The 26,060-nt window shown below is 41.5% G+C and overlaps 1 protein-coding gene across 2 annotated transcripts in view; it reads left to right on the top strand.

Moving 5' to 3' along the window:
• Window positions 1–26,060, top strand: part of KCNIP4 (potassium voltage-gated channel interacting protein 4) — a 542,821-nt gene that overhangs the window by 449,742 nt on the left and 67,019 nt on the right. For both annotated transcript variants that reach the window (XM_075858647.1, XM_075858642.1), the window contains exon 2: window positions 8,484–8,608. In XM_075858647.1, coding sequence (XP_075714762.1) covers window positions 8,484–8,608 — 125 coding nt within the window. The remainder of the gene's footprint in view (window positions 1–8,483; window positions 8,609–26,060) is intronic.

Below are 26,060 nucleotides of genomic sequence, written 5' to 3'. Positions count from 1 at the left end.
CCCAGGGTACCAGGTCCCTCACCCATCTCCGTCCCTGTGAATACTTCTCCAGGAAGTTTTCGCCCACTGAGAGTAACTATGATATTGGCAACCGCGAACTCTTAGCTATTAAATGGGCATTTGAAGAGTGGCGCCACTTCCTGGAGGGGGCTAGGCACCAGGTAACGGTCCTTACCGACCACAAGAATCTGGTTTTCCTAGAATCTGCCCGGAGGCTAAACACGAGACAAGCTCGTTGGGCGCTATTTTTTACCAGATTAAACTTTTTGGTTACCTATAGGGCTGGGTCTAAAAATATTAAGGCTGATGCACTGTTGCGTAGCTTCATGGCCAGTCCTCCTTCGGAGGAAGATCCTGCTTGTATTTGGCCTCCAGGTATAATCATTTCTTCTATTGATTCTGATTTAGTCTCTGAAATTGCGGCTGATCAAGGTTCAGCTCCCGGGAACCTTCCTGAGAACAAGCTGTTTGTTCCCCTGCAATTCCGGCTAAGGGTACTTAGGGAAAATCATGACTCCGCACTATCTGGTCATCCAGGCATCCTGGGTACCAAGCACCTCATTGCCAGAAACTATTGGTGGCCTGGGTTGCCTAAAGACGTTAAGGCCTACGTCGCCGCTTGTGAGGTTTGTGCTAGGTCCAAGACTCCCAGGTCCCGACCAGCGGGCTTACTACGTTCTTTGCCCATTCCCCAGAGACCTTGGACCCATATCTCCATGGATTTTATCACCAATTTGCCTCCATCTCAAGGCAAGTCGGTGGTGTGGGTTGTAGTAGACCGCTTCAGTAAGATGTGCCACTTTGTGCCCCTCAAGAAACTACCCAATGCTAAGACGTTAGCTACCTTGTTTGTCAAACACATCCTGCGTCTCCATGGGGTCCCTGTCAATATTGTTTCGGACAGAGGGGTACAATTTGTTTCATTGTTTTGGAGAGCCTTCTGTAAAAAGTTGGAGATTGATCTGTCCTTCTCCTCTGCCTTCCATCCTGAAACTAATGGCCAAACCGAGAGGACTAATCAGTCTCTAGAACAATATTTAAGGTGTTTTATCTCTGACTGTCAATATGATTGGGTCTCATTCATTCCCCTCGCCGAATTTTCCCTTAATAACCGGGTCAGTAACTCGTCAGGGGTCTCCCCCTTTTTCTGTAATTTTGGGTTTAATCCACGGTTCTTCTCCGTTTCACCTGGTAGTTCCAACAATCAGGAGGTAGAGGTCGTTCATCGGGAACTGTGCACAGTCTGGGCCCAGGTTCAGAAGAACCTAGAGGCGTCCCAGAGCATACAAAATTATCGTCTAAGAACTTGCGCCTTAAGGTCCCGTCCAGGAAGTTTGCTCCCCAGTTTATAGGGCCGTATAAGGTCATTGAAGTCCTCAATCCTGTCTCCTTCCGACTGGAGTTGCCCCCATCTTTTCGAATACACGACGTGTTTTTTATGCCTCCCTTCTTAAACGCTGCTCCCCGTCCTTGGCTCCCTCGAGGAAACCTCCTGTCCCCGTTCTCACCCCTGAGGGGGTGGAATTCGAGGTGGCCAAGATTGTGGACAGCAAGATGGTCCAAGGCTCCCTCCAGTACCTGGTCCATTGGAGAGAATACGGGCCTGAGGAGAGGACTTGGGTACCCGCCCGGGATGTTCACGCTGGGGTATTGGTCAGGAAGTTCCACCTTCGTTTCCCCAATAAACCAGGTCCACCTAGAAAGGTCCGGTGGCCCCTCATAAAAGGGGGGTACTGTAAAGGATCTGCCAGGCACAGCTTCTGTGTATACGCCCATAGGTAATCAGTTTGCACCTGCTTCTATGTCTATGAGACTGACTCCATCTTCCACCACTCAGGATGGCAGGCTTAGGAGTGGGAGAGCCTATCACAGCCTGGCCAGACGGATCTAGCTCCTGCCCTCTGTCTATTTATACCTGCCTTTCCTGTTCCTCGTTGCTTGTGATTCTTCTCGTGTGGTTTCCTGGCCCTGCTGCAGCTTCTGAACTATTTGACCCTTCTTCATTCTGACCCTGGCTTACTGACTACTCTCCTGCTCTGCGTTTGGTACCTCGTACACTCCTGGTTTGACTCGGCTTGTTCACTACTCTCCTGCTCAGCGTTTGGTACCTCGTACACTCCTGGTTTGACTCGGCTCGTTCACCACTCTTGTTACTCACGGTGTTGCCGTGGGCAACTGCCCCATTTCCCTTAGCTTTGTGTACCCTTGTCTGTTTGTCTGTCGTGCACTTACTGAGCGTAGGGACCGTCGCCCAGTTGTACCCCGTCGCCTAGGGCGGGTCGTTGCAAGTAGGCAGGGACTGAGTGGCGGGTAGATTAGGGCTCACTTGTCTGTTTCCCTACCCCCATCATTACACACACCTTCACCACATATTAGCACCTCATAGTGACTGAATAATATCACTATACTGTCATTGTTTAATGCCTCCACATTTATGCCCCACATAGTAATAGTACACCTCTGTTGTGCTCCACATAGTTATAGTGCCCCCAAGCAGTAATAGTGCTGATTTTTAAACAGTAATAATTCCCCCACAAACTATTAGTCGTCTTTCCTGCCCCAGTATTGTAGTTAAGCCCCCAAAAAGTAGTTAGTCATCCCCATATAGTTGTTAGGTGCCCCTGCATAGTAGTTAACCCCCATCTAGCAGTTAAGTGCCCCCATATAGTCGTTAGGCGTCAACATATGGTGTTTGAGCCACCCATATAGTGGCTGGGTGCCCTCATATAGTGGTTAGGCCTCCTATATAGTGTTGTGATGCCCCATATAGTAGGTAGGCACCCCATATAGTGATTAGGTGCCCCCATATAATATTTAGCCCCCCCATTAATAGTTCCCCTCTAAGCCAATGAAAGAAACAAAATTATAAACTTACCTAACCTATTTTCCACGACGAGCTGCTGGATCTCCACCTCCTGCTCGGAGCAGGCGACATAATGCAGTGACGTCATCGTGCTGCATGCACCGGGACATCAAGTTGATGTCCTCCCAACCTCTTGTAGGCCATAGGCCAAAAACAGTGTGGCGAGATGGACAGCTCGGGCCCCGTAGTCCCGCCACTGTATGTGGGGATTTTAAACTATGTCAAATAGAAATGTCTCTACTTTCATACAAAGCAACTGTGGCGCTGCAGAAAAATGTCATAACATGTCTGTAAAAAAAAAATGAAGTACAGTAGAAACCATTGCACCTCTTCAAAAGTTTATAATGGTTTCTGTTGTCTTTTTTTTTTTTTTAAGAGACATTATTAACCTTATCAGCACTATATAGTGGATTCTTTTGATAGTTGCAACATCTTTTGGAAAAAATGTGTAAAAACAAAGAGGGAATTTATTATTCTTTCTATGAATGTTTTCTAACAGAAAATGTGAAAATGCCTCAAACGTCACAATTTGCACAAAAATTGCAACTTTTGAAGCATTTGTAATGCTTACGCCATTTTACTGGCAGCAGTGGCGTAACTACCACTATGCTACGGGGCCCGCGGCATGAGGGGGCCCGTGTCGCCCGCCGGCACGGGCCCCCACCATGGCCGGAGGCTCTGCTAGCAGCCGCTATGGCTGCTACAGCGCGACGCCACTTAACACTATGGCAGAGCAGGGAGTTATCTCCCTGCTCTGCCTTTAAACAAAAGACATGTATCCCCTATCTACAGGACAGGGGATACATGTGTGATCGCTGGCAGCGATAAGGAAAACGGGGGACTGAAAGTCCCCTGAAGTTCTCCATCACAAACCTCGGACTTCCGGGGTCTGTGTCTGCAGCTCCGTAGAAATGAATGGAGCGCCGGTCGCGCTTGTGCGCATGCGTGACCAGCGCTCCTTTCATTTTTATTGAGCTGCGCAGACGCCGGAAGTCCGAGGTTAGTCATGGTGAACTTCGGGGGACTTTTTACAGCCCCCCCTGTAGATACCTACAAAGGGGGCTGTATGGCGTTATCTACAGGGGGGGCTGTATGGCGCTATCTACAGGGGGGATGTATGGCGTTATCTACAGGGGGGCTGTATGGCATCATCTACAGAGGGGGCTGCATGGCGTTCTCTATAGGGGGGGCTGTATGGCATTCTCTACAGGGGGGCTGTATGGCGTTCTCCATAGAGGGGGCTGTATGGCGTTCTCTACAGGAGGGGCTGTATGGCGTTATCTACAGGGGGGGCTGTATGGCGTTATCTACAGTGGGGGCTGTATGCCGTTATCTACAGGGGGGGCTGTATGGCGTTATCTACAGGGGGGCTGTATGGCGTTCTCTACAGGGGGGCTGTATGGTGTTCTCTACAGGGGGGCCGTATGGTGTTCTCTACAGGGGGGGCCGTATGGTGTTCTCTACAGGGGGGCTGTATGACGTTATCTACGGGGGGCTGTATGGCGTTCTCTACAGGGGGGATGTATGGCGTTCTCTACAGTGGGGCCGTATGGTGTTCTCTACAGGGGGGGCCGTATGGTGTTCTCTACAGGGGGGGCTGTTTGGCGTTAGCTACAGGTGGGCTGTATGGCGTTATCTACAGGGGGCTGTATGGCGTTCTCTACAAGGGGGCTGTATGGCGTTCTCTACAGGGGGCCGTATGGTGTTCTCTACAGTGGGGGCCGTATGGTGTTCTCTACAGTGGGGGCTGTATGGCGTTATCTACAGGGGGGCTGTATATAGCCCATAGACAAGAGTAGCTGTTCATGGGGAAAACAAATGTAGACCTTTATTCTAATCATGGACAATCCCTTTAACTACTAGTACCTCCTGTCAATCCAGCTGTTCTGGAACTACAACACCCAGCATTTAGTAATTTGCACATATCTGAATTTTGGGTCGAATGGACACAGCATGTGATGCATAATGCCTGATGTTTACATATTCATTCTGTTTCAAATTATTTTGTGTATCTTTTAGGTTTCCTCTACACTAAGAACAATACTAAGTACAACATTAAGGAAAGGTCACTGAGTCTCTTGCCCTGCTTGACTTTCAAAAAGATATTACCAGAATTCAAAGCAAGTTCTTATCTTAAATGTATTCAGGGGAGTTTGTTGCATCAAGCACATAATGTACTAACCTCAACTGGAAAAGTTTTGGAGAAACTTTATGAAAATTTTATTTTTCAATGTATCTACATTTGCAGCTAAAGTCACCCTTTGACTTGCCTGAAAGGTCCAGAGGAGAGCGGTGGTTGTCTGAAATGTAGCAAAAAATAAATAAAAATACAATACAATAAGAAATCATTTGCAATGAATATCTCCAGAAGTTAATATACTAAAATCTAAGATGCACAATAACAGTATCCAGGAGCTACAGTCTGTATGACTAGAATCAGTTTTATTTAATATATCTAACTTACTTCTAGTTTTCAACTTAAAGGGCACCTACCCCAAATAATAAAGGTTTATTCTCTACTGTCAATTTATTAAAAATACTAATGAGTTATTAGTTACAATGTTTTTGGAAAAACTTGCTGACAAACCATATGAGTTTTAGCATATTTTCTATTCTCCTACTTAATAGCTACTTAAAAGTTGCATGTCTGATATTCTATGAATGTGTCTGGTACTAATAAAGAATTCTGAGTTAATAGAGAGGAGTCTGTCATTCAGGACCTGAAAGTGGTTACAATTAGTGAAAGTGGTTACAAGGAGTATGTTTTACTCTGGAGGACCTGGCATTACACAGACAGCCCATTGATTTAAAAAGAAACAATGTAATGCTCTACTTCCCCTTTGGTGGCGCTGAAGGGAAATTAAATATTGTTTCCAGGTTCCCCCAAGATACAATGAATCACTAAAGGTCTCAACTGCAGGACAAACGTTGATCAGCTCATAGTTGAAGGACACTTACAATAAAAAGTGATGGCTGAATAGAATGTTAAAATATATTATGTAAGAATACAATTAGAAAACATATATTTTCAAATGTTTTTGGACAGGACTTCGCCTTAACATAAAATTAACAAAGAAGCCTACCGTCTAAAAGACCCACCAGTTAGCCAAGGTTTGGACATCTTAACATATAGTCACATATATCTGCTGATATCTAAACACAACCTGGCACATCAAACATTGCACGATTCAACCAGACCATCCCCCGTACAGTATGTACATGATCTGATAACTACAGAGTGTTAGGAACGGTTTGCATATTTCAGCATTAACATTTTCTATTATTTTACTTTTCATGAAATTGCTTAAAAATTTGTATGGGATAAGAAACAGCTCATGAGCTCTTTTCCTCGGGCTGGGTCTGGTATTCACTTGAATGGAGCTGTAATGGACCAGCCCAAGGGCAAATATGTTTTTTCTGGTTTTGTCCCTTTTTTTTTTACTTCAGTATAACCTCTTTTAGGTGTAATTTAGGGTAAATTAGGGAACTGCACTTGTAAATGTACACCCACTAGGACCTGGCCAAGATTTCCACAATAATTTACGCTAGAGTTCTGTCGTAAATTATAATACATTCAAAGCCACACACCCTTTACACAAAAGTGGCGAGGGCGGTGAAAAACTTTTCTATGCCCAAAAACTGGTGTAGAAAGGCTGATAAACTAACCCCACAGACCTGCTCTCCCCATGGTTTTCTGCCTTGCCCCCATAGTTAAAGAGAATGTATCATCAGATAATGACATATGATAACAATTACATATTTTTGTTATGTCATTGTTTTTTGTTACAAACATTTTTTTTTTTTTACATATTTGGTGGTATTAAAGGTTATGTCCACGATAACTTCCTACTACAGTATATTTTTGTTTGAGCTGAATTTTTAACACACAGATGTGTCCACCCTTAGCCTTTCTTGAATTGCCTTGTTATACAATTTGTCATGATACCAATTCAATACAATCTTTGAAGATATATGTCTTTTCAACCTGGGGGTCTGATGGCTGATGGGTGGTATTTGTCAGAGGCATCAGTCGGAGGTATACTTTTTTTTAACGTGTTTGTGTAACCTCTTTTGCTAAACATCTCCGGACATGTTGGGTTTGAGATATTAAAGAAGGACACATCTGTATCAGCAGGAAATTGGAGAAAGTAGCAGCAGTTTATCATATGCAAGTTCGTTTACATGTACAATATGATATATTTCTGTATTTATTTCAAAGTTTTCCCACTATGCATTAGTGTAAATATAAAGGATATAAAAGATGCTATTTAATAGTGTCCCAAACACAACTTAAAGCTCTACACGTGACAAATAAAGCACATTTTGCTGGTACACGTCTTTGGGATTTATGAGTATCAGTTACAGATACCTACTGAGATGTCAACAGACTTATGGTCCCAAATAGGGCCAAGTATAGTGTCATTAATTTAGCAGAGGAAATCCAGATATAACTCTCACTGACATCAGAAGAGACGTGTCTATATTGTTTTAGACTCGAAGAAGTATTATGTTAGGTGACATCTAATACACTTCAACTCTGTGACTCCAGGAAGAAATATATTGTGAAATTAAAAATTTCTCCTCTATTTCATTGGGTAATTGGATCCAAACACATCAACCAAGACAATATGGGAAGATAAAACATGAAACCTTAAAACAAAGATGTTGTCTAAAGTGCCCAGTAAAGCCAAATCACCAGTCAATTGGTTATCATGGAAAAAACGCACTGCTATACCCATGTGTTAGATTTTATACATATATGACCCTCTCTAAATTCTTTTAGGCATTTTTCTCGGATATTGTGACATGAATCCCAAATCAGTGGCCAAAAAAATTCAGTACCTCTGGTTTACACTATTTTTACTGTAATCCACCTATTGATTATTATTCTCTCCAATCTAATGGATAATCGAAGAGCTCTACCCATGCAACACTGCCACCTACTAAGAATTTCCATAATTTTTTCGAATTCATGTATATAAAACACTTTTTTAAATGGAAGTTGGCCACAGGTCCCGCTTCTCTGCAATGAAATTATAGTATTGCATGTGGCAATTAAAATGAGTGGCCAACTATGTAATTCATATATGGCTATAAGTCAGTCAGAGCAAGGGGTGCCCATTGTCTGTGGCTCTTTGAAGGTATTTTAGCAGGGAACCTCTTCCTTGGGCATATGGAAAGGGGTTGTCTTTGTGAGACAATTAGATCCAGGTAAAGTAATATTTGCATTTATAGATGTATGCACAGTATGAGGGCACTATATGGATAAGAACCCCAATAATATAGTTTATGATAGAGTATTGGGAGATCATTGTATTCATTTACCAATGCGGTATGTATTCATATATCACTGTCTATCACTTAGCATCCCAGTCATGAAAGAAGTAGAAAAGAAAACATTAAAACATAACAATGTAATTTAATAATAGGAAGAACAATGATAAATGGAACAAATGAAGGGCAATATCTGTGCTAGATGGTCGTAACAAGGACAACCACTGTGACAAACCATGTGGGACATGATGCTTCTCAGTTCTTTGGCGCTCTGCCTCTATATTCTCAAACTTGAATCCTATTTGAAACAATTCTGTTTTAACTTGTATTTTGCATTTTTCTTCAGACAATGTTGAAGATGAATTGGAAATGGCGACAGTTCGGCATCGCCCCGAGGCTCTTGAGTTGCTTGAGGCACAGACAAAGTTCACAAAGAAGGAGCTGCAGATACTCTACAGAGGATTCAAGAACGTGAGCTTTTCAATTTACTGGATTTTATATTGAGCTGTTTAATTAAACAAATAGGGGTTATAAAGACCAAGGAGTCTATGTCAGGAAAATATTTTATGAAGACTACGTAAATAAAATTTGTGCATATGACCAGCGCATTGTCAGGGCCCCGAAAGTACAACATGAGCGAACCATTTAATTGTATTTCCAGGGATCTGCACAAAAATGGTTAAGATTCTGTATCTCATCGTATAAAATGCTGCATTTGTTTGCTAAAAAGACCATGTTTAGACAATCGTTTAAAGTGGATGTCTCATGAAGTCAATTAGGGCATATGGGTGTCATATGGATGTCATAGACGAGGATCCCCTGCTTGGGACTCCCTCTATGAGCCAGAATGGAGAGCTATTATTTATTTGAATGGTGTCCATGTCACTACATTTCCCCCGCAGCGGCCTGGCTGTCTAGTTGATGGCTGCGACAGCTCGAATATGAAAGGGGTTCTCTGTGATGAGACAACCTCTTTAGTGTAGTTATGCCTAAAGCTGCCAGCTATATTTACTTCTTTGAAAGGGGTCTACTTTTCTCGATGACACAACAACACTCTTTGCCATGTTTAGTATCTCACCCACATTCATTTGAATAACAAATAGAGCCCATTGACAGGAGAGTCACTGTTTCTGAGACCCTTTTTTCTAACTGCAGACAACCCCTTCAAAGAGGATCTATCACCTGCCCCAAAAACTGCAGCTGACATTTCAGTTAGATTGCCAGCGCCTCACAGATTCTGGCACTTTTTTTATTTTTTTCTAGCCCCTAACATTCCTGAGATATTTGTACCATATGCTTTGGTGCCCAATATGCAAATGAGGCCTTTGAATGTCAAGTGGGCATTTGGGAAGGGGTAACCACCAACTTGACAGCCAAAGGCCTCATTTGCATATCGAGCACCAAAACTAATAGCACCGATATCTCAGGAACGATGGCTAGCAGAAAAAACAAGCTGCTAGAATCTGCGAGGTGCCGGCAATCTAACTGAGATGCCAGTGGCATTTTTTTGGGCAGGTGACAGGTCTTCTTTAAATTATAAAAGGAGGAGAAGCTAGTTACTTCCTCTCTCACGGATGTCTTCAATACATTTCCCAGAAGCCATTGTCTTTCAACTTGATTGAAGGATAAAATAAAAAAAACCTTGTAACCTTATAGACAATGATTTGAGGTAATAGATTTGTCCTATGGAACATATCCCTGATGGAACCATATAATCATTTGGATACTGATACTAGACCATGATTCACAATCTAGAGGTATAGATTCAGCTAAACATGTGAGAGGGATGGGACTGACTACCAGGTGACATAAAATGCAGCCCATGGGGGCAAAAATGGCTGATAATGGTAGTTTTCAGATAGCTACTTTTTGTCTGAGAAACTAGAAAGGCAGGAGAAGTATGGATCCAAAACCACTGAGCTTATAAGAGAGACTGCACACAGTCACTGCACATAAGGATTCAGGGATAGAGTCAAGTGATTCAAGTTGGATAGTGATAGGTTTTAAAGGGTGGTAGGTCAATAACCAACGTGTTAAGATCTTAAGTATCCTAATGTCCCATGATACAGTGGAACATGTAATAAGCTTCTTAGAGAAATATTTTCTCTCCTTCTTACTGATATAGTTCATTTTTGTAATTTTAAATTCAGATGAAGAACAGCCATAAATAACAAAACATACCATTACGGTTATATCTGCCGTCACATCCCTGGACCTTCCAGTATAACTCCAACAATCTGCAGCTTGGGTTGAATAGCGCCATTGCAATGGAAACCTTCCTAGTCAATCTTCTCAGATTTTCCGTACTGCAAGAAAGAGATTCACCCTTCACGCATTAGGTTAAAGCTATTATTTTACACTGAGTGCTACAAACTACACTGAACAGTATTTATTAAGTATAACATATAATAGAGATTTCAGGTACTCTCGTGTGACTTGTTAGTAGATCCATTCAGAGTACACACTGGATATTACATCTACGAACATATATTCATATATGCAGCCTAAGCATCCTTTTTTCCCCAGTGACACCGCAGTTTCAACATCTTGCCCATTTCCAGAAACATCTGTTATAGCAACCTGTGCAGGAGTCCACACTATTCACCAACATATGTGATATTTGCCTAATACCCACATAACTTGCTAACAGTCTGGTTTACAGAATAGTAAATGACTCCCCCCACCCCCCACTCCGGAACAGTGCAAGGTAAGACAGCATGGTTTGTGCAGCTGCTAAGGTGTTGAAAGTCCCTAATTGGGTATAAATTGAAAGCCTAAAAGTTTTCTTGGATAGACAACCTTTGGTCATCAGGAGCAGGTCTACAGTTCTCTACACAAGTCTGCATCATATGCAACATAAAATAATCATAAACTATAGAATGAATAGTAGTTAGGTGGTGGGCCCAAGTAAATCTTATCACCTCTTAGATAATAAATGATTAGAAGAAAAAAAGAAAATAATAGAAATTTATACATCCATTTTCCAATATCCTATTAGGGCATTCTGAAAGAGTCCCTTATTTGTAACTTCCATCAATTAGTCAAAGTGGTGAGCAGCTACAAAAATCATCTTTCCTTCTCTCTGAAGTATCTGGCATGTCCATATGTTAAAGTGTACCGCTGTAGTTTGGCCTAAAAATAATAAAATACATACAGTGAAGGAAATAAGTATTTGATCCCTTGCTGATTTTGTAAGTTTGCCCACTGTCAAAGACATGAACAGTCTAGAATTTTTAGGCTAGGTTAATTTTACCAGTGAGAGATAGATTATATATAAAAAAAAAAAAGAAAATCACATTGTCAAAATTATATATATTTATTTGCATTGTGCACAGAGAAATAAGTATTTGATCCCTTTGGAAAACAAGACTTAATAATTGGTGGCAAAACCCTTGTTGGCAAGCACAGCAATCAGACGTTTTTTGTAGTTGATGATGAGGTTTGCACACATGTTAGATGGAATTTTGGCCCACTCCTCTTTGCAGATCATCTGTAAATCATTACGATTTTGAGGCTGTCGCTTGGTAACTCGGATCTTCAGCTCCCTCCATAAGTTTTCGATGGGATTAAGGTCTGGAGACTGGCTAGGCCACTCCATGACCTTAATGTGATTCTTTTTGAGCCACACCTTTGTTGCCTTGGCTGTATGTTTCGGGTCATTGTTGTGCTGGAAGACCCAGCCACAAGCCATTTTTAATGTCCTGGTGGAGGGAAGGAGGTTGTCACTCAGGATTTGACGGTACATGGCTCCATCCATTCTCCCATTGATGCGGTGAAGTAGTCCTGTGCCCTTAGCAGAGAAACACCCCCAAAACCTAATGTTTCCACCTCCATGCTTAACAGTGGGGACGGTGTTCTTTGGGTCATAGGCAGCATTTATCTTCTTCCAAACACGGCTAGTTGAGTTAATGCCAAAGAGTTCAATTTTAGTCTCATCTGACCACAGGACCTTCTCCCAATCACTCTCAGAATCATCCAGATGTTCATTTGCAAACTTCAGACGGGCCTTTACATGTGCCTTCTTGAGCAGGGGGACCTTGCGGGCACTGCAGGATTTTAATCCATTACGGCGTAATGTGTTACCAATGGTTTTCTTGGTTTCTGTGGTCCCAGCTGCCTTGAGATCATTAACAAGTTCCCCCCGTGTAGTTTTTGGCTGAGCTCTCACCTTCCTCAGGATCAAGGATACCCCACGAGGTGAGATTTTGCATGGAGCCCCAGATCGATGTCGATTGACAGTCATTTTGTATGTCTTCCATTTTCTTACTATTGCACTAACAATTGTCTCCTTCTCACCCAGCGTCTTACTTATGGTTTTGTAGCCCATTCCAGCCTTGTGCAGGTCTATGATCTTGTCCCTGACATCCTTAGAAAGCTCTTTGGTCTTGCCCATGTTGTAGAGGTTAGAGTCAGACTAATTAATTGAGTCTGTGGACAGGAGTCTTTTATACAGGTGACCATTTAAGACAGCTGTCTTTAATGCAGGCACCAAGTTGCTTTGGAGCGTGTAACTGGTCTGGAGGAGGCTGAACTCTTAATGGTTGGTAAGGGATCAAATACTTATTTCTCTGTGCACAATGCAAATAAATATATATAATTTTGACTATGTGATCTTCTGTTTTTTTTTTTTTTATATATAATCTATCTCTCACTGGTAAAATTAACCTATCCTAAAAATTCTAGAATGTTCATGTCTTTGACAGTGGGCAAACTTACAAAATCAGCAAGGGATCAAATACTTATTTCCTTCACTGTAGCTTAATCCTACTTGGAAATACAATTAGAACGCTATATAGATTTTATATCTTCTTTACTCCTGTTCAGAGTTATCCCCCATGGTCCTGTTCCAGCCATAGATGTTCGTCCAGCTATGGTTGGCCGTTCAAATGGGCGGTCACTTCCGGGTTCTGGCGTGAACTGATGGAACTGTGTGCTAAGACAATTAAATTTCACTACTGGTGCAGGACCCAACAAGAGTGGGGGCACTTCTAGACCTAATTTTAACCAATTGGCCAGACAAGATATCTAAAGTCCAGGTTAGGTGTCACCTAGGTAATAGTGACCACAACATAATACATTTTCATGTAGCCTTTAATAAGATGTTTGGTAGAGTACCTCCAAAAACACTAAACTTCAAAAAGGACAATTTTCATGGACTAAAGGATGACCTTAATGGCATAAACTGAGATAATGACCTCAAAAATAAAAATACACAAACTAAATAGGACATTTTTAAAAGCCTCTTAAATAGGTTATGTGAAAAATATATACCTTTTGGGAATAAACAAGCTAGAAACAGGATGAAACCGATGTGGTTAAATATAAACAGAAAGGGGGCAATAAATGATAAAAATAAAGTGTTCAAACTTCTAAAGCAGGATTGTAGTGACGTGGCTTTAAATAATAATAAAAAAATATGTTGTGTAAAAGACAAATAAAGGCAGCAAAGATTGAAATAGAAAGAGTCGTTGCCAAAGAAGGTAGAAATAACCCAAAAATATTTTTCAAATGCATAAGTAATAAGAAACTGAAAGTGTTGGCCCTCTCAAACATAATTCTGGATTTAATGGTGGAGGATGATGAGGAAAAGTCCAATCTATTAAACACCTTTTTCTCTACTGTATTTACACATGAAAATCCAATGTCAGGCAACATGATTAGGGACAAAGTAAATTCTCCATTAAATGTCACCTGCTTAACCCAGCAAGAAGTGCAGTGCCGCCTTAAAAACACTAAAATAGACAAATCACCGGGTCCGGATGGTATACACCCCCATATTCTGCAGGAATTAAGTACCATGATAGACAGACTCTTATTGCTGATACTTAAGGATTCTATCATGATTTGGTCTGTTCCACAGGACTGGCGCATAGCAAATGTGGTGCCAATATTCAAAGGGGATAAAAAAAAAATGAGCCCTCGAACCTAAGGCCTGTACGTTTAACCTACATTGTGGGTAAAATATTTGAGGGTTTTCTAAGAGATGCTATTCTCAATTAAAATAAACTATTAACGCAGCATCAGCATGGGTTTATGAGGGATTGGTCCTGTCAAACCAATCTGATTAGCTTCTATGAGGAGGTAAGTTCTAGACTGGGCTGAGTAAGGCTGTGGATGTGGTTTATCTAGACTCTTCAAAGGCGTTTGATACTGTGTCGCATAAAAGGTTGGTATATAAAATTTTAATTCTGGGACTGAGGTAAAACATGTGTAATTGGGTCAACAACTGACTCAGTGATAAAATAAAAAAAGAGGGTGGTTATTAATGGTACATCATCAGAGTGGGTCGCAGTTGCCAGTGGGGTTCCACAGGCGTTAGTATTGGGATCTCTTATTTTTAATATGTTTATTAATGACCTGGTAGAGGGTTGGCAGAGTATAATTTCAGTATTTGGAGATGATACTAAGCTTTGTAAAGTAATCAACATAGAGGAGGATAATGTAATACTACAGAAGGATTTGGGGAAGCTGGAGGTTTGGGCGGAAAAATAGCAAATTAAGTTTAATGTGGATAAATGTACGGGTAGGCACTTGGACTGAGGAAACAATTATGCATTAAATGGTAAAACACTGGGTAAAACTACTACTGAAATATATTTGGGGATATTGGTGGACAGTACATTTACCTTTAGCAACCAGAGCCAGGTAGTCGCTGCCAAGGCAAATAAAATCATGGGATGCATCCAAAGAGAGATAGATGCTCATGACAAGAACATCGTTTTGCTTCTATAAAAATCACTAGTCAGACCACATATAAAATATTGTGTACAATTTTGGGCACCTGTATATAAGAAGGACATGGTTGAACTAGAACAGGCGAAAGAAGAGCGATCAAGGTAATTAAGGGAATGGGTGGATTGCTGTACCAAGAAAGGTTATCAAACTTGGGGCTGTTCAGGTTAGAAACCTATACAGGTTAGTAAGAAGATATAACTGGGCAGCAACAGAGATCTTGCTAATGATCTTTTTACACCTGGGCCTGTAACAATGACAAGGGGGCATTCTCTCCATCTAGAGGAAAAAAGGTTTTACCATCATCAGACGGGGATTCTTTACTGTGAGAGCAGTGAGAATATGGAACTCTCTGCCACAGGATGTTGTGATGGTTGATTCTTTAAACAAGTTCAAGAAGAGCCTTGATGTCTTTCTTTAAAAATATTATATTACAGGTTATGAGTACTAGATTCTGGAGATGGGATGTTGATCCAGGGATTTATTCTGCTTGCCATATTTGGAGTCAGGAAGGAATTTTCCCCTATTGAGACATCTACTTCATGGCGTGTTTTTTCCTTCCTCTGAATCAACACAGTAGGATTATAGGCTGGACTTAACCTGTTAGTGACCAGCCCATAGTGTTTCTACGTCGGTCACTAACGGGCCTTATTCCGATGCCATACTTTTCACGTTGCGGCATCGGAATAAGTAAACAGAGCAGGGATCTGTCAAATCTCCCTGCTCTCAGCTGCCAGAGGCAGCTAAGGGCTGGGGGCGTCCCTGCTCGACCGGGTGAGATCTATATAAGTATCGTTCTCACCCGTTTAACCCCTCAGATGCGGTGCTGAATAGCATCTGAGTGGTTTTGGAGAGAGGTAGGGAGCTCCCTCTCATCCAACTGACACCCGGCGATAAGATCGCCGAGCGTCTGTTTCTCCGATGGCAGCCGGGGGCCTAATAAAGGCCCCCAGGTCTGCCTGTGGTGAATGCCTGCTAGGTCATGCCGGAGGCATGACCTAGCAGATGCCTGTCCGTTTTACACGGACAGGCATAATACACTGCAACACAGAAGTATTGCAGTGTATTATAAATGCGATCGGAGGATCGCATAGTGAAGTCCCCTAGTGGGACTAGTAAAAAAGTTGAAAAAAAAGTTTAATAAAAAGTGAAAAAAAAAGTAAAAAAAAAATGAAAAACCCACTTTTCCCCCTTAGAAACTGCTTTATTATTAACAAACAAAATAAAGTAAAAAAGTTACACATATTTGGTATCGCTGCGTCCGTAACAACCCCAACTATAAACTTATTACATAATTTAACCCGCACAGTGAACGTCGTAAAAAATAAAATAAAAAAAACTATGGAAAAATTGCTGTTTTCTGTGAATCCTGACTTAATAAAAATGTGATAAAAAGTGATCAAAAAGTCGCATCTACTCCAAAATGGTACCGATAAAAACTACAAGTCGTCTCGCAAAAAAAAAAGCCCTCCTACAATTGCATCGGCGAAAAAATAAAAACGTTACGGCTCTTCAAATATGGAGACACAAAAACAAATAATTTTGAAAAAAAAGTGTTTTCACTGTGTACAAATAGTAAAACATACAAAAGCTATACAAATGTGGTATATTTGCAATCGCAACAACCCGCTGAATAAAGTTATTGTGTTATTTATACCACATGGTAAACAGCGTAAATTTAGGACGCAAAAAAGTGTGGCAAAATTGCTGTTTTTTTTCTATTCCCCCCCAAAAAAAGTTAATAAAAGTTAATTAATAAATTCTATGTACCCCAAAATGGTGCTATTAAAAATTACAACTTTTCCCGCAAAAAAACAAGACCTTATACAGCTATGTCGACGCAAAAATAAAAAGTGTATAGCTCTTTGAATGAGACGATGGAAAAACGTAAAAAATGACTTGGTCATTAACGTCTAAAATAGGCTGGTCATTAAGGGGTTAAAGTGTAACTAAACTTTCAACAAACTTCTGACATGTCATAGTGACATGTCAGAAGTTTTGACCAGTGGGGGTCCGCGCACTGAGAGCCTCACCATTCGCTTAAACGCAGCAGCAGAGCCGCTTAGTTTCTGATCAGCTTTTTTCGGAAAGTAGCGGCATATGGGCCCATAGACTTTGTATTGAACCCGTACACTGCTACATCTGCTTTCCGAGAAAATTCAATCAGAATCCAGGCGGCTTAGCGCTCACCGAGCACTTCTGCCTCTTCATTTTGGCGATCAGTGCTCGGACCCCCACCAATCAAAACTTCTGACATGTCACTATGACATGTCAGAAGTTTGTTGAAAGTTTAGTTACCCTCTAATGGACCTGTGTCTTTTTTCAACCTTATCAACTATGTAACTATATAAGAGTACCCCATTTTCTAGGTTGAGGATAACAGGAGAGCAAGGTTGTGGAGATGGCAGTAAATTTTCTAGATCCTTTCAGTTACCACTGTTAGTATGGCTGCTCTACCTAGAGGTCATAACCAGAACTACTGCCACTTGGGTAACTGGTCAGGTGCGGTGATCATGTGAGTGGGCGTGTTCCGTGAGCTCTCTCTCGTCTCTCTTCCTCACCTGTTCAGAGCATGGTGTTTGCGGCAGGTATGCAGTGAGGTTTAGCAGGACTAAGTACGCACAGGCAAGATTGTTGTGGGACTCTGGTGGCTGCTCGATGGGGTTGGGGGAGTATGCTGGAAGTGTATGCCAAGTGGGACACTACTGAGATCTACCTGCTACCTTATAAACTGCAGTGTTTACTTAAGATCCCTAAGTGTTTCTTATGCTAATCTCATTGTACTGCATTCACTCATCACTCATTGTGTGCCTCCATTACTGAGGAACTACTCCAGCGCTGTAGAATTCCTCCATTGCTGTTGAGGTCCTCCATTGCTGCTGAGCTCCTTCATTGCTTTTGAGTGCCTCCATTGCTGCATAGTGCCTCCATTGCTGCTGCTTTCTTTCATTTTCTGCGGAGTTCTACTGTCGCTGCCGAGCTCTTCTGTCGCTGCCGATGTCCTCTGTCGCTGCTGAGGTCCACTGTCGCTGCTGAGGTCCTCTGTCGCTGCCAAGGTCCTCAGTCGGCGTTGAGTTGCTCTATGGCTGCTGATTTCCCCCATTACTGTTGAGATGCTCTACTGTTTTTGAGGTCCTCCATGGCTGCTGAGCACCTAAATTGCTGCCGATTCTTTTTTTTCCATCGCAGTTGGAGGCCTCCAATTGCTGGGATCTTCTGTTGCTGTTGAGTTTCTCCATGTTTGCTGTTTTTTTGTTTGTTTTTTCGTTGTTGCCGGGTTCCCTCATTGCAGATGTGTTCCTCCATTCCTGCTGGGTTCTTCCATTGCTGCCGAGCTCCTCCTCCTCCATTGCTGTTGAGTTCCTTCATTGCTGTTGGGTTCCTTTTTTGCTGCTAAGCTCCTCCATTGCTGTTAGGTTCCTCCATTGCTGTGGAGTTCCTCCGCTGCTGCCGAGTTCCTCCACCTCTGCTGTGTGCCTTCTTTGCCAGTGAGCTCCTTCACTGTTGTCGAGACCCTCCATGGCTGCAGAATTCCTCCAACGCTGCTGAGCTCCTTCATTGCTGTGGAGCTCTTCTATCGCTGCAGAGTTCCTCCTTCCCTGTTGAGTCTCTTCATTGTTGCTGAGTTCTGCCATGGCTGCTGAACTTTTCCATTGCTGCTGAGCTGCTCCTGAGTTGCAGAGTTTTTATATAGGGAAGATAAACGCCCTGAATATGCAGACTAAAAAACAGACAGAAAAGGGCAATTGTCAATGCAGTTTGGGGAATTGTCTACCAGAATCCCAGCAAGGGAACAACTCCCAAAATTTGGATAAATTCCTTAGCTCCCCGCTGTCATCTCGCATAAGAAAAAATAAAACTTTGCCTGTTTTGACACCTATGCAAGAAGATAAAGGTACTACATCAATATGCTCTTTCAAAGAAGCGGTGTCACCTAATATTGTGGACATCTCAGTTACCAATCCAGAGTCTCAAACTGAGCCCCAAGGGTTGGATAACCCTCAGCTACTACAGGAAATACTAAGTACAGTTAAAGGAACGGACTGTAAAGTTACGGGCTTGCAGGTTCAGTTGAATAGGATAAAACTCAATATTTCATCAATAAAGTCTGATGTCTCGGTAATTCGCAATAGAATTGATGAGTCCGAGGACAGAATTTCTCTCCTGGAGGACTCTATGGCCGTACTATCAACGGAGGTTTACGGAGCTTAAACAAGATATCAAACTCCAACAAAATAAGCTTACCGATATGGAGGATAGAGCCAGGGGATACAATCTCAAATTTGTGGGATTCCCTAAAGGGGTGGAAAACAAAGACTGTGAAAAATGTATTCAGAAATAGATTCTGGAACACATAGGATCAGTGTCCCTTTCTAATTTTTTTTGCGTAGAACGAGCCCACTGGCTCCCGGTCAAATCTAGATCAGCCGGTGCTTCCTCTAGGCCTATTTTGTTAAAATTATTATGTTATCTGGATCTGGATTCGATTATGCAGGAAAAAAGGAAAGAGGGAGATTTGTTTTTTAATGAGGCCCAGATTTCTATCTATCCTGACTTCTCTATGGCAACAAATAAGCTCAGGCTGAGCTTTCTTGAGGCCAAAAGGTGATTGTTCAAGGCAAATATTCAATATTCGCTTATATATCCAGTAAAATTAAAAACCTCCCACGAAGGAACTATGATTTTCTTTTCCAATCAGCAATGGAGATGGGTCACTGGCTGGACTCTAAAAGGTTTCTAAATATAAATCCATAGTTTACTATTGTGAAAGGAAATGTATTTTCCAAAGTGTTTCATACCTACTGTATACCTTATATACTCATATCCTTATATGCTTGTAGAAGTTAGTTATATTAGAAGGTAGATGCTCTGGGACTTTAAGGCAGTAGTGCCGTGTGCAAAACACTACGCAGCAATAAAAGACTCACGCGTTACGATTCATGATTGCCCCTCTAAGAACCAATTAAGTTGTGGAACTATATGTAAACTTTCTGACTCATTTGTTATTCAACGATTCAACGATATTATGGGATACCCTAAAAGCATTCATTAGGGGAATTGTTTTCAAAAACCAAAATATTATTAAGAAAACACAGTATATTCAAAGAGATATTATTAAGCCATTCATGACTGCCATACGGCTATATACGTTCCAACTGCCGATGCCCCGTGCAGTTGCCACGTGTATAAACGTTGATAGCCTTTAACGGTGTTTAACCAGTTCAGGACCGGGCTATTTTAGCCATTTTTAGCACGTGTTAGTTAAATGGCTATAACTTTTTTATTTGTTGGGCTAACTACGTGATTTTTGTGACGTTTTTTCCGTAGACAATGCAGGTTTCATTTTTTTTATCATTTTTATACACACCTTTTTTGCTATTTTAGAATTTTTATTCATAAAGTTTGAAATTAACAGTAAAAAATTAAGCTTTTTTACGTTTCAGCTATTTGTTTTTGGTAATAACATAGTTTTACCCTAAAATAGACCTTTTATTTGTGATCGTCATTGTCTACCGTAAATTTTAATATATTACATGTCTATATTAGGGTAATTGGGTCAGCGCTAGCGTTACAACAATGATTGGCGGGGGGGGGAGTTTTTTTTGGGGTGGGTATTTTATGTGTATTTATTTTTATTTCTTTTTTTTACACTTTAATTTATTATTTTTTTATTACTATGGTCTGTCCCCCAAAGGTCAAAAAAGACCTTTGGGGAACTTTATATATTTTTTTCTTTCTTTTACACCATGTTTTTCCACTGTAATTGGAGCTGCACTGCAGGGAAATCAGCCCTCTCATAGTGAGACCCAGCAGCAGTCTGTCACTAACGTTACCCGGCGATCATGTGACCAGTCACATGATCACCGGGAGGAATAGAGACAGCGGCGCTGCTGTCTCTATTCCTATACACAGCGTTCATTGAGCGCTGTGTAAAAAGACATCGGAGAAGACAGATGCAGCGAGAGCTGCTTCTATCCTCTCCTCAGGGTCCCCGGCAGTCACTGACAGCCGGAGACCCGACATTCAGCTGCCCGATCGCGCGGCCTCAAGTTAAAACCCGAGCCGTAAAAAGTCTATGGCTCGGGTTTTAAGGACCCTGACCGCTGGCCGTAAAAATACAGCCAGCGGTCGGGAACCAGTTAATGAGTGCAATGCTGCTTCAGTGTGAGCTGCTTACGTCTGCTGGGGCATTAAGAGCCCCGGACTACACCCCCCACTGTAGATAGCACCACACACAACCCCCTGTAAGTAACGCAAACCCCCCTGCAGATAGCGCTACCTAAGCTTTCTCTAGGAGTGGGCCCCCTCCTAGAGGGAGCCCCCGATGTCTCTCCATCCCCGCTATAAATAGTGCCCCCCTCCTGTAGATAGCAACCCCCCCTGTACATAGCACCACCTAAACTCCCACTAGGAGCAGAATCCCCGGTGTCAGATCGCTGTGTGCGGGGACTTTCTCTCTCTCTCTCTCTCTCTCTCTCTCTCTCTCTCTCTCTCTCACTACGTAACGTTTATAGTGTAACAAAGAAACGAATTACCAGAATGGTTAAATGCTTAATAACTCATGGAATAATATTTACTGAGGACTACCCTTTAAATGTGAGCAACCCCCCCCCTGTAGATAGCGCCACCTCTCTTTCTCTCTCTTTTTCTCTCTCTCTCTCTCTCTCTCCATCTCTCTCCTTCTCTCTCTCTCATCGTGTAACAAATAAACTAATTACTAGAATGTTTAAATGCTTAAAGAGGCTCTGTCACCAGATTTTGCAACCCCTATCTCCTATTGCAGCAGATCGGCGCTGCAATGTAGATAAGAGTAACGTTTTTGTTTTTTTTTAAAAACGAGCATTTTTGGCCAAGTTATGACCATTTTTATATTTATGCAAATGAGGCTTTCTAAAGTACAACTGGGCGTGTTTAAAGTAAAAGTACAAGTGGGCGTGTATTGTGCATGTACATCTGGGCGTTTTTACTTCTTTTACTAGCTGGGCGTTGTGAATAGAAGTGTATGATGCTGACGAATCAGCATCATCCACATCTCTTCGTTACCACCCAGCTTCTGGCAGTGCACAGACACACAGCGTGTTCTCGAGAGATCACGCTGTGACGTCACTCACTTCCTGCCCCAGGTCCTGCATCGTGTCGGACGAGCGAGGACACATCGGCACCAGAGGCTACATTTGATTCTGCAGCAGCATCGGCGTTTGCAGGTAAGTCGATGTAGCTACTTACCTGCAAACGCTGATGCTGCTGCAGAATCAACTGTAGCCTCTGGTGCCGATGTGTCCTCGCTCGTCCGACACGATGCAGGACCTGGGGCAGGAAGTGAGTGACGTCACAGCGTGATCTCTCGAGAACATGCTGTGTGTCTGTGCACTGCCAGAAGCTGGGTGGTAACGAAGAGAAGTGGATGATGCTGATTCGTCAGCAGCATACACTTCTATTCACAACACCCAGCTAGTAAAAGAAGTAAAAACGCCCAGATGTACATGCACAATACACGCCCAGTTGTACTTTAGAAAGCCTCATTTGCATAAATATAAAAATGGTCATAACTTGGCCAAAAATGCTAGTTTTAAAAAAAAACAAAAACGTTACTCTTATCTACATTGCAGCGCCGATCTGCTGCAATAGGAGATAGGGGTTGCAAAATCTGGTGACAGAGCCTCTTTAACAACTCATGGAATATTTCCTGAGGACTACCCTATAAATGTGAGCTTCTCAGTGCCTTGTATTCTGGAAAAATATATACGTTACTTATAACTTAATGCTGAGGTCTATTTTGGAATTTCTATGGTTTGTTTTATATATGTCAAGTATTATATCAGTTCTTTTATGTCACCTGAATAAAAAAAAATTGGTGGCAAATGTCACAATACAACTTTTCCTTTGGAAGCCTCTGACCTATAACTTGGCCATTTAAATCCTTGGAGTGTATTTTTGTGATTAAAGGGCATGTGCACCTCGTGGCATTTACTAAATGAAGTAATTTTGAAACTTGATGTAGCATTTTGTAGCTTCTACATGAAAGCCATTCTAACAGCACCATGTCGTCCACTGTTCCGAAAGACGAGGATAAACAACTATTAAAGTAATTGTCAATTTTCAGAAGAAAGTTCTAGTAAATTATTTTTTTTACCGCAATCTTTCCTCAAATGTTATCTTTTTATTTGAAACTCGTTTCCAATTACTGTACAAGATAGCATCTTCATCTACATAATTTCCATAATAAACAACACTAAATGCATATTCGTGATAAAAATTCAATTATCCCCCAGACAAAAAAGAAAAAAATGAGGCTCTAATATCATTGGAAACAATATTTACTGCACTGAATATAATGAATCCACATAACAAACACGAAACACAAATCTGTTTTGCAAAGCTTTTTATGTGAAATGGGATTTTTAACTTTATGTATTCCTTTCTTTGAGGAGTTATGTAGACTGACCTCTGGAGCCACTTTAGAGGGGATGTCTTATCAGGACTGCCCCTCAATACCGCTGACCCTTTCTCTACATCGAGGTGACAAGATTCCCATAACGATGACGTGACTACAGTTGCATCTGCCATGGCATGCTGAGATTGGCTGCTTCAGTCATGTGATGTCACTAGGGTTGCTACAAGGCCGGTAAACCATTGGCCCAGACGGTATTTACACTGGGTGGCTGGTAAAAGTGAAATATTTGCATCGGCAAGTGCCAGTATAAAAAAACAGGCTACTTCTTATTTGATTTGGATACTCCTACTTTGACAGGAAGCCCAGTCCTAGGAACGTCGGCAGCATCAGGACTAGGTCAAGTGTTCTGCACCGGCAGAAGTTTTCAGCGGGCAAGGCAGAAGAAAGCAAAAGACACTCACATTCAGGAGCCCCGAGAGTCAAAAGTGGAGGTCAGAGCAGGACACTGACTAAGTTACAGAGAGTCATTGGCTGTCTGAGGCTCCCAACCTAGTTGAAAATCACACTCATTCCCAAACCACACCCATGCGTTCCCCATGTTTGGTGTATTTACACTGATGATTTTGTGGTGTTTGTTGTCGTGATTTGTAATGTGCAATTGCACCCTATACTTGGCCAGTAATTATTAGTGGAAAAGGTGGTAACCATAGATGTCGCCATGGATGTCACTACAAGTGTCATCCGCTCTTATCACTGAAATGATCCTCCAGACCACTGATGTATGGCTATTGCGATAGGGCCAATGTCAACCTTGGCACGCTGCCCAACTGCATGGTGACGTGGGAGAGCAGTGTGCAAGCAATATGGAAACAGGAAAGGAAACAGTTCTAAGAATTTATAGTTAGAGAACAGATACAAACACTAAATGATAGCCATTTGGCCTCCTTAAATTGAATTAAGAAGGTATGATGGGAGTAAATGTATTTTCTTCTACGTAGGGCGGCTTCTGCCCCATTTTTCTTGTTTATTATGGCATTTGGGAATTATAAATAGGTGGGAAGGAGTAGAGGGAAACCAGAAAACATTATTATGAGCTGCACATCTCCATCGTTCATGATGTACACCATATTCCACTACAGAAACTCTAAGGTATGAAAGTACTAGTACTATACATACTATATCATACCACATAATATAGAAACCTCTGATATTTTGAATCTATAGCTTTTATAAGATGATAGTAACAGCATTGTATGCATTCTGTCAGTGAGGAGAGACGCTCTGAGGTTCAGCCGAGCAGCTTGCCTCCACATTGTAGAGGATGAGGCATGCCGCTGTTTATTTTAATTCAATAACACATTGATTTATATTGCATAACATGTCCCTTTGGCCCTGAGAGGAATAGATGTTGCCACTATTGATCCCAATTTAACGGACTGATTTGATTACTTTCAAGATGTTTGTACATGGCATTCATTTTCCTTTTCATTTCTATTTCTCTAATGAAAAGGCCATTATGTGTTTTTCTGAGTTTCAGCATCACCTTTAGAAATACTTGCTTGATGTATGAATTTATATTATGAGATTGTATGGCTCAATATACAGTACTGTGCAAAAGTTTTAGGCAACTGTGGAAAAATGCTGTAATATAAGAACGCTTTCAAAAATAGAAGTGTTAATAGTCTTTTTTTAATTAATTAACAAAATACAAAGTGAATGAACAGAAGAGAAATGTGAATCAAATCAATATTTGGTGTGATCACCCTTTGCTTTCAAAACAGCACCTGTTCTTCTAGGTACATTTGCACAAAGTCATGGATTTTGTAGGATTATAGTCAGGTGTATGACTAACCAATTATATCAAACAGGTGATAATGATCATCATTCTCATATGTAGGTTGAAACACGTTGTGATCGCAATTTGTGGTCACGTTACGCCTTGATCTCCATGCAGGTTCAAATCAGGTGGGGGGGGGGGGCGAGCTGCTCGGAGAAGTAACAGATACACTGAGACGTTTCTCAAGGCAAAATACTTCTGACTTTATTTAACTGTAGTGGTCGCTTTTATAGCGTCAGAACAAACAAAGAACATTCCATAACATATGAGTCATCTGTATATTCAATCCTTACATCCTTACATCCTTCTTTCCCATTGGTGGAACACAAGGTATTCCCTTAGGTTTCCTTTTATGCTTAGGGGGGTTGGTCAAGTGATTGACCGCCATCTGTTCGCAATTTCAAGACACAGCAGAGCAGCTGTAAACTATTTCCTCTCTTAACCTTTCTAAAATACCCATTCTATTGTAACACATGTTCTCCTCTATAACATTTCACTCCTTGGGGCCCCAGATACATTATACATATATTTATACCATAACAATCCCTCCTTTTGTGATTTTACCAACACCTAAATTCCAATGCTACTTCTATCTCCTGATAGCAAGGCTTCGATCCATTTCTTCACTTGATTCACACAGGTATGTAGGTGGGGTAATCTCACAACACTCTTTCATCATAATGTATAGGCCTCTGATTGAATGCTTCCCTTATTTTGCGAAATGTATAACAATTGAAACATGTAAGCAATATAAACAATATTATGAAACATATCAAGGGTTGGAATAACACATGCAGTATCTTAGTGGCAGTGGGGGAAAATCCTGTAAATATGTCATACCAGTGATGGGCACTAGAATCTTTTATTGCTGACGATAAATTTATTACTTCCCTAGCTGCTATTGTAGCCAATACTTTCACTTTACTTAGAGTTACATTATGGGCTGCTATCAATTTCTT

Source organism: Rhinoderma darwinii, chromosome 1 (genome assembly GCF_050947455.1).
Source record: "Rhinoderma darwinii isolate aRhiDar2 chromosome 1, aRhiDar2.hap1, whole genome shotgun sequence".
Classification (NCBI taxonomy): Eukaryota; Metazoa; Chordata; class Amphibia; order Anura; family Rhinodermatidae; genus Rhinoderma; species Rhinoderma darwinii.
The sequence above is the reverse complement of the archived record's forward strand: the minus strand, read 5'-3'. Positions and strand labels throughout refer to the sequence as shown.